The sequence below is a fragment of the Pimephales promelas genome, chromosome 8 (assembly GCF_988280905.1).
Source record: "Pimephales promelas chromosome 8, fPimPro1.hap1.1, whole genome shotgun sequence".
NCBI classification, from domain to species: Eukaryota; Metazoa; Chordata; class Actinopteri; order Cypriniformes; family Leuciscidae; genus Pimephales; species Pimephales promelas.
Genome location: NC_142776.1, coordinates 18,802,754 through 18,817,507, shown reverse-complemented (window position 1 = coordinate 18,817,507; position 14,754 = coordinate 18,802,754). Strand labels below are relative to the sequence as shown.

Here is a 14,754-nt window from a genome sequence, read left to right as displayed (position 1 = left end):
CGACTTTATTCAACTATTTATCTCCTTCTCTGTTGGCCTCGAGATTTCACGTTGTGAAACTATGCAAAGCTTATAGGTTGTACGTCGATCCCTTATGAAGCCTATGGAGGAGTGATCCAGCTCTCAAATTTAATTAAAAATATCTTAATTTGTGTTCCGAAGATGAACGAAAGTCTTACGGGGTTGGAACAACATGAGGGTGAGTAAATACTTACAGAAATTTCATCTTTAAGAGTGACCTAATACAAAATGATGTGTTCGTGTGGAAATGTTGTTTATTCCAGCCAGACAAAATGTGGGTAACAATTTACAATAAGGTTCACTTAAATGATTACTTGAAATGTTAAAGGACAACTCCGGCGCAAAATGAACCTTTGGTCTAATTACACATTGCTACCTAGTCAACCGTTATCTGAGATTTGTTTTCATGATTGCCGAATGTAAATAGTTTTATCTCTAAAAACAGTTTAGCCTATAACGCTAGTATAATGCTAGTATATGGGGCATAGAGTAATGACAAATAAAAATCGCTTGTTATTACCACTAACAAGGCTCAAAATAGCCCCACACCAACACGACAGCATAATAAGTGTCCCTACATTCAAACCGAAGCATTGAGAACTTTGTTAGTGTCCATACAGTTTAATAAGAAGATATTTTATACACACAGTCAACTTCGCGAATACAGGAAGAAGCCATCTTGGAAAAATAGTCTCCACCAGTCGATCTACGAGCGCCGATCCAAGTGCGCTGAACTGTGCAGAATCTCATATGGTCCGTTGTTTCCGGAAGAAACACAAACACAAACTGTTTACTTGTCTTCAATATGTACACGTAGCCTACTGTTCGCGCTCACCTTATCACCTTATTCACATCTCAACAGCGCACTTGGATCGGCGTTCGTAGATTGACTGGTAGAGACTATTTTTTCAAGATGGCTTTTTCCTGTATTCGCGAAGTTGACCGTATGTATAAAATATCTGCTTATTAAACTGTATGGACACTGACAAAGTTCTCAATGCTTCGGTTTGAATGTAGGGACCCTTGTTATGCTGTCATGTTAGTGGTAGTAACAAGCGATTTTTATTTGTCATTACTCTATGCCCCATATGCTAGCATTATATTAGCGTTATAGGCTAAACTGTTTTTAGAGATAAAACTATTTACATTCGGCAATCATGAAAACAAATCTCAGATAACGGTTGACTAGGTAACAATGTGTAATTAGGCTAAAGGTTCATTTTGACTAATCATTAGACTAACCCTCCCCCCCCCCCCCCCCATTAAGCAAGGAGGCATTAAATTGATCAAGTGTGCCAGTAGTAAACACATTTGTAAAAAACAAAAAAACAACAAAAAAAACCCATTTGTTTCAGGTTTCCACTGAAATTTCACTGAAATAGCCATACACAACTGTTTTTAAACGGTGATAATAAGAACTGTTACTTGAGCACCAAATCAAAGCTGATTTTTGATGTAACGACTGCAGAAAATTTAGCTTTGCCATCACACTAATAAACTGTATTTTAAAATATACTTAAATAGAAAGCTGTTGTTTTAAATCGTAATTTATATATAAATTACATGGTAACGCTTCCTTTTACAGTCCAGTTACCCATGTAAATACTATGTACTTATTTCAGTAACTACAATTACTGGGTAATAACTAGTACTAACCCTGAACCTACCCCTGTTCCATGTACTTACCTTATATTAGCCAGTACTTTCTAGGTAAGTACACTGTAAGTACACTGTAAGTACTGTACTGTAAAAGGAAGCGTTACCAATTACATATATATATATATATATATATATATATATATATAATATATATATATATATATAACTGTATTTTTTAAAATTAAAGCTGCATTCCCTAACTTTTTGGGGTTAAACAATATCGAAAATAACATTGAGCAAGTGAGCAAGTACAAAACCAGCCAGTGTTCAAAACTATCTGCTTGCCTTAGCTCGAATCAAAGCTGTAAGCTTGTAATAATGTTTTTAATCCCAGTGGTACTGGTGGATTTCCGCTGGAGATTCGAGCATGTCTTTGCGTCATTACGTCACATCTTTACACATAAAAGAAGGAGTGGCGGCTATAATAGGCTATATTGCATGAGGATGTTGGAGGTGGACATTTATTGCCTTTTCTCACAGCACTTTATATAATTACACTTATCAATTTGATGGCGGATACAGAATAGTTCAAACGACAATCACCAGTGACGACAGATTCACCCGATGTAAAATGCAAAAGACTTCGTTCGGACTTCGGAGTGGCTACAGAAAAAAAGAGACTGCAACCGGGCCCATGCGATAATATCAGAATGGCATTAAATGTAGTCACGCAATGCTGATTTTGGTAAAATTATGACTTATTTGAGACATTATACAATTTGAGAACAAAGTATAATTTGCACGGTTTGACGTTATATGATAAGCGATGGTTAGATTTAATCAGCGCGATTTACTGCAATTTTTTCCCTTATAGTTGGTCAGAACAAAAGTGGATATTACTTGTTCAGATGACATTTTCCGGTGAAAATTATGTTGGTCATACTTCCAAAAAGCAGAATCTGTGATTCCGAATGACAGTATCTACACCAAGCGGTGACTGACAGCCACACATTCATCTGCTCTGTTCCGTCCCGAGTCACAACCCAAAGTTGATAATTCCGCCAATAACTGCAATTGCAGGTTTCTAACAGAGATGGCGACAAAGAGGAAAAAGCAGCTTTAAATGACATTTTTTTATGTTCATCAATTACTCACCCTCATGTCATTCCAAACCCATAAAACGTTTGTTCAAAACAGAAACACAGATGTACAGATGTTTTAAATTAAACCTGAGATTTATGTCCCTTAGTTGAAAGTCTACACAACTACTACTTTAAAAGTTTAAAAAATTCGCTTAAAAAAGTTCAGAAAGAGATCTTAAAACGAATCCGTATGAATTTGTGAAGAAATTCGATCACTTTATATGATGAACAGATTTAATTTATGCTTTTATTCACATAATATTTTTGCGGAAGCTCAAACGTACTAAGTAACATACGAAAATGAAACTCATTGGTTCATGAGGAAGTTCAAACGTGCTGCGTAACACACAAGAATGAACCTCATTGGTTCATGAAGAAGTTCAAACATGCTGCGTAATACATGAGAATGAACCTCATTGGTTCATGAAGAAGCTCAAACAGGTTGCGTGACACGTGAATGAACCCTTATTGGTTTTGTCGGAAGCTCAGATGCACTGAGTAACACACGAATTTACATTATTGGTCCTCGCACATCAAGCAAGCTTGCTTGAGCTTATGGTTACCATTACTTATGTGTGCGTTTATTCATTATAAATAAATAACAGCCTAAATTTATATATATATATATATATATATATATATATATATATATATATAATGCAATAATTTTGATTTTTTTTTATTGTAAAGTATTACCAAAGTACTGTGTTTGTTTTACCCATTTAACAGAACCCCCATTCTTTAAAAAAAAAAAAAAAAAAACTTCTGAATTTGCTTTAGGATACTTTGACTATCCTATTATTGCCCTGTATATTATAGATACTATAGCAACACTTTACTGCAGATCATGGTACATAATATATTGTAACCCTTTAATGATTATTTACAAGATGCCTTATACCTTAATGTATGCATTACTTCTGATTGTTTCTTTATTATGTCAAACTTTTAATGTCATTGTGCCACCTCATTTTGGGATCAAACCAGCATTATAAACTCACATAGGTTCGCATATGATTTTTTTTTCCTGTGCACACTGAGCAGACAATGATTTCTCTGATTGTGGTGATTTTTGTGACTGTTATATTAATGCATTTTGACATCATTCCATGTTTACAACTCCTGTACCTTAAACTCTTGTGAGTTGCCATGCGTATGATGAAATTGAGTGTGTAATGCCTTCATGACACAGCTGGCCGAAAACAACTTCACCAGACCAGCAGAACCAGCCTTACTGAAGTATCCCTGACTCGTCCACTGCCTCAAGACAACAGCCAGAGTTAAACCACTGTGAACTAGTGGCGCAGACATCTTCACTGTGTCTTCATCATTATTACACATCTGTGTCATCAGTCGGGATATATACCCAGGTCGACATCTGATCCTTGTCTGTGCAACTGAACTTGCAACTGTGCTAAACAACATCTTATTTGAACAGCATATGCTTTGAATGGCAATTTCAGCCTTGCTTTCTCGTTGAGTGATGCTTTTAAAGTGACATTGTTGCAATGTTTCCCAAAAGTAGTATTGAGTTGTCACAGTGGCCTGTTGTTATTTGGCCTGTTGTGTTTTTCCTGATGCAGTGGTCATTTCTAAAGGTGCTTTTGTATTGTAAATATGACATGCACAAGCTTTTTGGTCTGCCTTATCTCTTTTTGCCTTTGAAATATATATATCTTTTTTATATGAAGAGCATTCAGTGTCATCATTTTTAAATGAAATATTCCTTTCATTGTGCAGAATTCCAGAACTGGGTCCCAATATATTGGGTTGTAGATTATGTCTTTTTCCAACAAAATATAGGTTTACTCTCAGACTTGTCTTGTTTCTGCATGTTCTCTTTTAAGTCTGGTATTAAATTTACATTACAAAAAAAATTTTTTTATTTAATTTAAAGTGTATTTATATTGCACTTTTCACAATACATATTGTTTCAACATAAAATGCATGTTTCAATTTTACAATCATATTTAGCAAATGCTAATAAAACAAAAAACAAAAGTCAAGTCACCTTTATAGCACTTTTTACAATGCAAATTGTTTCAAAGCAGCTTTACAGTGACAACAGAAAAATAATGCAACAAAGTTTGTTTCGGCTGTACAGCAGATCTAGAAGAAAATAGTGTAGTCCAGCTTAAGTGTTGATTCATTTCTGTTGTAAAAAGTTAGGTTTTGGGGTCAATGAGAAACTGATACGTCTCATCCCAAAATGTCATATAACTGGTACCCTTAAACGTCGGTTAGATGACGTTATCGGATCCTAACCCTACCCCAGACCTAAACCTACCCCGTCACCTAACCGACGTTAAAGGTAAAGCGTTAGTTGACGGCCCGGGATCGTCATGTATCCGACGTTTAAGGGTACCCTAAAAAGGCGGATGTTGACGTATGGTCAAAAGACGTCCCAAGACGTCAGTTACATGACTTCTTGGGATGAGACTGTGTTAGATACTTTTATCCGGCAAGGGCACATTGAATTGATCAAAAGTGACAGTAACATGTAATATTACAAATAATAATAAACGCTGTTCTTTTGAACTTTCAGTTCATAAGAAAATCCTGAAAAAAAATATTGTATCATGGTTTCCACAAAAAATATTAAGCAACTGTTTTCAACATTGATAATATCGGTAATAAGAAATATTTGCAACAAATCAGTATGTAATGTTCTGTGAAGTAGCATGTGACACTGAAGAGTAATGGCTCCTGAAAATGTATTATTCATAAAGGCAATAGGTACACTCAAAATCACAACCTTTAAAAAAGTAGTTTTGTCGTATTATCATGTTAGTTTGTTTTTTGTCACTATCTGGAGAGTATAATGTGTAATCACTGCCTTATGCTTTCCCACAGCCACCAGGTGTTCATGGTCTCACTTTTCCCATTTGATCTAATTTCTCTGATATTGTTTTATTTGGGTCTTTGCTCCATCAAAGCCTTGTTGTTATGCAATGATCCCAATAGAGCTCCTCTCATACCCTCTACACTCAGAAATAGGTCAGACTGTATTTACTGCCCTATATCGATGTAATCAGTGGAGCTTCTTGCGGTTGATTGATGAACTGGCTTTGTCCTCTTGTCAATTTTAGTGATAGAGTTACATGTTACCTCCGAGGAAAGGCTCCAGGATAAACCTCCGTAATCCTTTATAAGGAAAACAAGGAGCCATTTATTTGTTATTATTCAGTGATATACCAGAGCTTTCTGAGACCCCAGGTGTAGATTTTTGCCTGTGTAATAGTATTTCTCTCCTGAGGTTAAAACAGTTAATCTCTCCGCACTGCAGAACCTTAGCATGGTTACACTTTAGTTTTGGGTCCAGTACTCACAATTAATTAATTAAATAATTATTAATTACGACTTTGCCTTAATAAACTCATAATTATTAATTGTAAAGTAGTTGTTAAATGTAGGTATTAGGATTATGGGATGTGGAATATGGTCATGCAGAATAAAGCATTAATATGTGCTTTATAAGTACTAATAAACAGCCAATATCATAGTAATATGCATGCTAATAAGAAATTAGTAAATAGTGAGAATTGGACCCTAAACTAAAGTGTTACCATTTGAACAAAAAAAAGGTACGACAATGATGTACTAAAACCAGAAAAGTTTTTTTTTTACCAGAAAGCGATTTTCGTGTTTCAGGCCCCCAAAATGTGGTTGGCATGTAAATGAATGGCCAAAACACATAAAAAGTGTTCCATTTTTAGTTGAAAATGGTGTCGTGTAAGAAGCCCATAAGGGCATAAAATAATGAGGAACTCAACAAGGAACAGGTGAACAACATAATTAGTAACCATGGAAACAAACTAGTACAAGACAAAAAGGAAACAGGAATGAAACATGGTGTTTCTCAAAACCAAGAATGCAAAGAACGGATTTGTGTTCTTGGGGAGAACGCTCTTGCTAGTTGTACTTGGAAGAATGAACTCACAAGGTGACAAGCACACAGAACGCTGCTGACAGTTTGAGACGATGTGTTCTTGCTGGTAATGCGCAATAATACCCCCGAACAGACGCTGTCTGCAGGACCCAAACTTAACGAGAATTATCAAAGATAACAGCCTTGGCCGCATTGCATCTTGTTGTCTCTTCACTGCGGGGCAAAACGAGTCTGTGAGCAGACTGGCTGGTTTGCTCGCTAGCTAACTTAACACCCGCTTATGGAGATTCTCAAATCCGAAAACGTCTGAGCACATTTTGGATTCGCCAATAATTTTCATAAAAATGCCAATATTTAAAATATACCAGCCCGTTCTCATCCTTTAACGTCATATAGAACGCTATATGCAAAAACGGCGCTATACTACGCACATGGCACCCTTTATCGTTAATATAACACGCGAACCCAAGACGTTATAAATCCTTTAGCGTGAATATGACACGTACACCCTACCCCACACCTAAACTTAGCCCTCACAGCACGTGTTATATTAACGATAACGGGTGCCATGTGCGTAGTATAGCGCCGTTTTGTCATATAGCGTTCTATATGACGTTAAAGGATGAGAATGCGTTGAATATGCACAGTTGGTTTCTCGCATCAAATGTTCTCAGAAGAGAATTTAGTGATGAAATAGCGTAGCCTACGTAAATGTAGAAAAACGAATTGGTGTATTGACCTGCCTCGAATGCCGAATTGAATGCTGGGATATTTCTGCCGTCAAGTTCACACACGTTACCAACCGATGCATCCTCGGTAAAATGGGCGTGTCAAGAACACATCCAGGATTTTTAACCATTCTTGCCAAAATGCAAGCTTGTGTATTGGGACAGTACTAAACTGTTCAAAAGTTTGGGGTCAGTACGTTTTTTTTTTAATTCCCCTTATGCTCACCAAGTCTGCATTTAGTTAATCAAAAATGAACTAGTTCAGAAAAAAACAGTAAACCTGAAATATTATTACATCAGGTTAAAATAACTGTATATAATTTATTATTGTGATGGAAAAGCTGATTTTTTTAAGTCTTCAGTAGCACATGGTCCTTCAGAAATCAATCTAATGCTGATTTGGTGCTCATGAAACATTTCTTATTATTGTCAATTTAAAAAAAAAAAACTTGCGCTGCTTAATTTTTGTTTTCATGATGCTTTGACTAATAGAAAGAAAAAAACATAATTTATTTAAAATAGATTAACAGATTTTTTTTTATCAATGTAAAAGTCTTTACTGTGACTTTTCATCAATTTATTAAATACTTATTGAATTAAATAATTCATTTCCTTAATATGCTAATCATGCATGATTTTGCAAGTAAAGGATTACTTACAATAGCGTTTTACCCCTCTGAGAAGAGGTACATTAAATAGTTTGATCTGTGGCTCTGCAGTCAGTCCCTTCAGAAACATTTGCATTCCTCGTGTGTGGGAACAGCCGACGTCTCACTTCCACCTATAAAATCATGGCCCCAAACACATAAAGCTGGAGTTTCCCAGCTCTAGGCACTTTTAGTAAGAAAGTACCTCTGTGTCACTCTGTTTACCTGCACACATACCTGTATTTAAGATGAGGTTAATGGAAGGCCAGGTGGTAGAAACTCCAAAGCTCACTGCAGCAGGGGCATAATGCCAGCCCTGTTTACTCCAACATTAATATTTTTTTAAAATCAAAAGTTCTGCTAAATGCACTGTGAAGTGTGAACTAACAAGAACAAACATTAAAAAATTGCAATTTTATTAACTAACATTAACAAAGATTATTAAATGCTGCAAATATATTGCTTGTGGTTAATGTTAACAAATAGGACCTTATTCTAAAGTTACTGATTAACGTTAAGTGAGTTATATGATAACACAGATCATCTAAATTTAAAAATAGGGGAAATGAACACACCAATTAAATAGCCAGTACAAATAAACAATATTGATGGGTGACCGATATGTTCCCATATCTTGCATCCACAGTTTAAGGGAACATACTGTAAAGAACGCTGCAGATCAGTTTCCTGTTTGAAAATATGGCCTAATGACCCAGTTCCTTTGTACAAAAAGTTGAAATACTGTTTCCCAACATCAGCTGCTTATAAGAGCAATGCAGCAAAGTTTTAGCTGGAAATGAAGCAACAATTTACAGTGGTATTCAATATACTCTCTCTTTTTCCTCATTCTTCCAGTGAACTCATGGCTATTTTTTAGTTGTCAGCTTTCCTGCTGCAGCCTTGAATAGCCTCGTTCTATTTTTTTTTTTTGTTCATTTTCTTTGTGCACATTTTAACTCTACCATCGTTTTGCATGCCCTCCACCCAATCTGTATGCTGATGGCATCAGGTATGATTCACTCTCTCAGTGCTATTTCTATTTCTGGCTTGGTCAGGGCCCGAATTATCTTCTGTTTTGTGTAAAGACACAAGGCCATGATGACCCGACGTCATGCGTCTCCCAGCTGCCGTAGTGAACAAAATGGAATTCTCTGTCACGCCTACTTGTGGAAATACCTCTTTCTTTTTCTTTTTTTTTTCTTTTTTTTTTTTTTTGCAATTCAAGAGAAGAAAGCTGTTGGATGGTTTTCAAAATGCTGTTGACAAAATAAATACCAATGACACTTCAAAATTGCCCTCTACAACATCAAAATGTATGCCACCTGAAGCATACCATACGGTGCATTTACAGTTTTTCTCGATTGCGAAAACACATTTCTTGAAAGCTGCTCTCCTTTTCTCTAAACCGTAAGCACAAAACCGAATTTTCTAGCTTAATTTGCAAAACCAAACTTTCACCTCAAAACAGTTCGAACTATGTTGTCAAATCGTGCCCCGAGTCAATCAAATTTAAAAACTGAACAGTCACTAAACACATAGAAAACACAATGGTCAGGACATGAAGCTGGAGAAATAAACGTTTGTTCACTATAGGCTAAATGCATGTTACAAAACAAAACAAAACGTGCATTTAGCACAAAATACATTGTACATTTACACGTACTTGTAAAAACAGAAATCGCATGTGTTTGCCACTTGTGTACAGTAAGCACATGTAAAAATAGTACAAAGAAGAAGTACAAAAATATACAAATAAGTGCATTACCCAGCCAAGTATTATGTCTCCGTACCAGTGGCGTAGCCACGAGGGGGCCTGGGTGGGCCTAGGCCCCCTCATTTACATGTCCGGTCCCCTCAGATTTCTGATTGCTTAAAAAAAAAAAAAAGTTGTTTTATTAGGATTGATAGATTGACCAATCAAAATGCTGCGCGGTAAAATGCGGCTTATTTTCAAACTTGATTTGTTTATATAACGTGTTGCGCGTAACGTACGCTGTAATCTTCATCTTTGCGTGAGAGTTAATATGCCGTGACAATGGCAGGCGCTCAAACTCAAAGTACAATATTACACTTTTTTTAAAAAGCACGGAAAGATCAACTTGATATATATAGAAATAATGTTGCCCCCTCATTTAAAGACGGGACCCCCCAAAAATAAAATTCTGGCTACGCCCCTGCTCCGTACTGGGTCAGGGCAGGCCACAGGACATCCACATCACAGGCCACATTTTGTCTGGCCGGGCTACGAGGGGAAAAAAACCCTGGCATGCCGTATCCAGGCTTGGCATGCCTCCACACCTATGTCACCACAGGCAAGTCCCATGGAGTGTAGGAGATTTACCCTGGTGTAAGGTTGGTGTTATACCTTCCACCACCAGAAGGGGAAAAAAATTCCTCAATACGACTTATTCACGGCAGCGCCGTCTTTGATTTTTAATGAGAATGAAAGCGAGGCTGTGAGGGATAGATATGCATCTCTTCAATGGGCTGTATTGTTATTAATGTGTTTTCTGATTGTTCTGCTTATGAAACACTGGCAAAATATCTTTCCAAGAAATTTCAGTTGACAAAAAACTCCCGACAATGTAAGCTGTGGAAAATCGTAAGTAATCTAGCCGCTTTATTCAGCTTTTTACAGCGGATGCCATTGGAAACACGGTAAGTCTATCCCTCGCAGCCTCACTTTCATACCTGTCATGGCGCTGCTCTGAATAAGGTCTATGGGGTTTAAGAAAGGGGAGTACAGTGGAAGGCAAAGACTGATAAAACCTTGGTTCATATTGAACCACTCTCTTACCTGGGGGGCCTTGTGAAAACTCACATTTTCCCAAACAAGAACATAGATGGGACGCTCATCCTGCTGTGATCAATTTTGAGTTGTTGTGTTCAAGTGGTGACACTTATGCTTTAATTGTGTTTGACCTTTGTCACCTGTGCTCACCATTATGCAGCACGGATGCGACACAATGCTAAAAAAAAGTGCTTATGACTTTGCCAAAAGAGTGATTGATTCCATCAGTGGGTTCAGGCAACTGAGCGTTTGGTATTTAGTTGGGAAGTCATATAATTGTTTTTTAGTGCAAATAAATGTCCTTTTTTATTACACATTCATTGACAATACATAGATAATTAAATTCTGCCTGATTCTGACAAGTGAATACGTTTATTTTATGGCCAATGATCAAAAAAATATAAAGAATATTCTATTTTTTCAAATTCTATTTTTCTAAAGCAACTATATCTAATCCTAATAAAAATTCCAAAACATCGTGCACCCATAGTTTACAGGAACATCTTGTGACCTGTTTGTACTGATATTTAAATTCTGACTGATTCTTATAAGCCAATAATATTATTTACATTTTTTGGGCAATAACTGAAAAGTAGCATTTAAAATGTTTTTGCTCAATTTCTAAAGAATAAAATATTAAAAACTAAAACCAGTCCCAAATGCTACAAGAGGGGATTATCTGAACATTTTTAATGTAACATATGCAAAATACATTTTAATTTTAAGATTTGCTAAAGATTACTTAAGTTTTGTTAAATTATTAGCATTTTTAAATATTAGCATTGGGTGTTTGTTAGCTGGTCACAAAGCTAATATAACTGTAGAAATAGTGGCATTGAGCATGCACAATTAAATATCCCAAATAATCTGATATAAATATCAGCCGATAACCGATATGGTATCAACATATTGTGCATAACTAGTTCAATGAACTCGGACAACAGAAACACTGCCAAAGACGTATACATGGGTCAGACATTTTATTTTTAACAATATCTGAGGATGAAAGCAACAATATAAATACAATTAATAAATTAACAGTTTAAAATACAGAGAACATATTCCAGTACAATTCAAATGAAAACAAAGAACTCATTTCTATCTAAATCAATAAAGAAAGTTGTATATTCCCTTTTAAATAATTATAATACAGGACAGCATATTCTCTTTAAATTGCAAAAAGGGTCATGCCCAACATTTAAAAGTCCATCTGACCGGCGACAGTCCGATCGCATTTCATCGAGTAGATTCCAGTTGAACTCACTCCAGTCACTCCTAGTTCTCTAATCCAGCATGTGTGATTCAGTTTCCTGTACGGTCTCGTTTCCCGGCAAACTGCGAGACTTGTCATTCCCTGGCAGCACTGCGAACATAGTGCTGAGTCATTCTTCCTGCTCTGAGGTGAAACCATGAATCGACCGTCCAGCAGGACATACAAAATCCACACTTCTGATCATTGGGTTTGCTGGAATACATTTCATCCACTGAATTTCATTAATCCCCCTCATGTCTTATTCTCACTGGCAATAGGCTTCATCCAGAGCACGAATCTAGTGCAGTAGCCCGTAAAAGCGGTGACATTGTTTGTCCACTTCTGTTCATCGTTCGGGGAGATTGATAACCGGCACCCACTGGTCCAAACCCCGGCTGTCTCTGCAGAATCTATTTAGTTTGCTGAGGGCTGGATCCTTCCACGTGGATGACTGCGGATTCTGTGAAGGAAAAAGAGAAAACATTGTGAGTGAAGTGCACTTGTATATCGCATGTCCTCTAGATCAATTCAGTAGGTCTGCAAGAGTCTGGCAGTAAGTGATTTTAACAGCTGCTGTTAGCGGACAAGCACTTGTTTTCAAAGGGCCTCTCTCTAATTTGTTAAAGATGGTCACTTCACAGAGCTTTTTCTTCTTCCAGGAAACGGTGTTTGCAGAAATGCCCCACTGTTGCACAGGAAGTTCTGCGAATTCTAAAGGCGGCCACAGAAGTTCAGCACTGCTATTAGATCACTCTGAAGAGCTGCCAGTTTACTGCAGCTCCAGACAGGCTGGAATTCCACATCACAGACACTCTTAACGGATCATTGAACTTTAAACTCCTTCAGGCGTGCCGTTCTCAAAAGAGTTTAACTAATCCTTTCCCGGCAGTTAATATGAATATGCACGAACAATTCTGCAGCTGTGATCGAAGCAGTTGTGTGCGAGCAATAAACTGACACAAGGAGTATGAAATGACACATACGGTGACTAACACACAGTGTAGGTCCATCGACTCTCCTCCCGGTTTCACACCCTCCAGGATCTCTGCCAGACGTCTCATGTTGTTCACTCGCAAGATATTGATGTCATTCTCGCAACAGAACGCTTGGATCAAGGTGAAGTGAATCTGGAGCGCAACATCTTTCACATCCTCCTCATCTGTGGCCAGCAGACATAGGACCACGTTGTCTGGGTCCCTGCGAAAATGTCAATGAAAGTACATTTAATCCAATGGACCAATTTTAATCTTAAGGTGCAATCACATTTGCAAAATTCCATGAACAAAAAAGATCCAATGTCTTTTGTCAGTAGTGAAGCACAGATTTTTTTTTTTTAGAATGTGGAATAACCCAGGTATGGTTTAAAGGGTCTTACACATTAAGTGACTTCGCTGCCTCGTAAACTCCCACGGTGATGCATCCCTGAGGTAATGCAGCAGTCAGAACCTCTTCCAGTGCCTTTTCAACCGTGTCCATTCTAAGAGAAGATTTAAAAAACACATCAGTTTTCACTTACAGGCGATCGCTCATACGAACTGAACAATGTTTGCAAAAGAATAGAGGACATATGATCAATGATCACACGAGTATTGTTGTTTGGTCGAACTTCTGCAGGAGTTGCAGCAAATAACAATTTAAGAAAGAAAGAGACAAATGTCCAATAACAGAAGCGTCCGTTAATAAAGCAGAAATGATGTGTGCTTCGAGGTCTTTCAACGGCACAAACGGACAACAGGCACGGTCAAATGCATCAACACCTGCGAGTTTTATAAGAAAACATACCTTTCCGTTGCGTTGTCTCCACACGGTTCTTCAAAAGTCATATTGCACATTAGAAACGGATATCCTTAAGTATGTGCTCTCTGTTAGTTAGGTTATCCTGTGCGATCCAGACAGGGATTTGCAGCTCATGCAGAGCGGAGTGCTAAAATGACACTCACGATACGTGACTGAGACAGTAGAGTAGTCTACTCGCTCCGGTCTCATTTACATACCGTCCCTGATTGGTCAGCTCACATGGACTCGCACACATGAATACGGAGAGCCACAACTATGTTTGCATACAGTTACGATTAAAACCGCTGAATTTATATTCTAAATATTATATGCTTGCACAATATTTAGTAGTCAACCACTTAAGAATATACTAACAAAACAAAATAAACAAATGTTGCTTCAGGCCAACATAATCTTTCTAATCTTTCTCTCTATTGATCATCAATGTGACTAAAGTGACATCTGGTGGCGGATTAGTGAAGTCTTCGAATTTATTTTTGAAATGTTCTTGCTTATTGAAATTATCGTATTTAAATAAAGGGAATAAGTTTAAATAAGCTACAATATTAATATGCATCATTGTGCTAGTTTAGTAAAATAAACGTAAAATACACACATATTCAATGCATACATTAATTGTTTTTATAGCCGCATAAAACTTCCCAGGCAAGAAAGAATCTAACATCTAATGAATAAAATAAAATAAAATAATATCCCAAAATAATAGTGCTTGGGTCCTTAACGAGAACCGTAACAAATGCATGAATATTGTAAACTGACCAAAGCGTGACCACTCAGTTTCAGTACAAACATAATTTTACTTAAATCAAATTTCTAAACAATCACTTGTAAGAAGCGCTTGAAACGTTTCACAATCGGTTTTTTTTAGTAAAATGTTCCCTTCATAAC

The 14,754-nt window shown here is 37.0% G+C and overlaps 1 protein-coding gene across 1 annotated transcript; it reads right to left on the bottom strand.

Annotated features, from left to right (window-relative positions):
- Positions 1-11,782: 11,782 nt before the first annotated feature.
- On the bottom strand, positions 11,783-14,016 carry gadd45ab (growth arrest and DNA damage inducible alpha b). The gene is made up of 4 exons (XM_039691563.2): positions 13,852-14,016; positions 13,445-13,546; positions 13,053-13,266; positions 11,783-12,529 (listed from the first exon to the last, which is right to left on the bottom strand). Exons 1-4 carry the CDS (start codon positions 13,899-13,901, stop codon positions 12,416-12,418), a joined length of 480 nt encoding a protein of 159 aa, XP_039547497.1. The 5' UTR covers positions 13,902-14,016; the 3' UTR covers positions 11,783-12,415.
- Between the last annotated feature and the right edge of the window lie 738 nt (positions 14,017-14,754).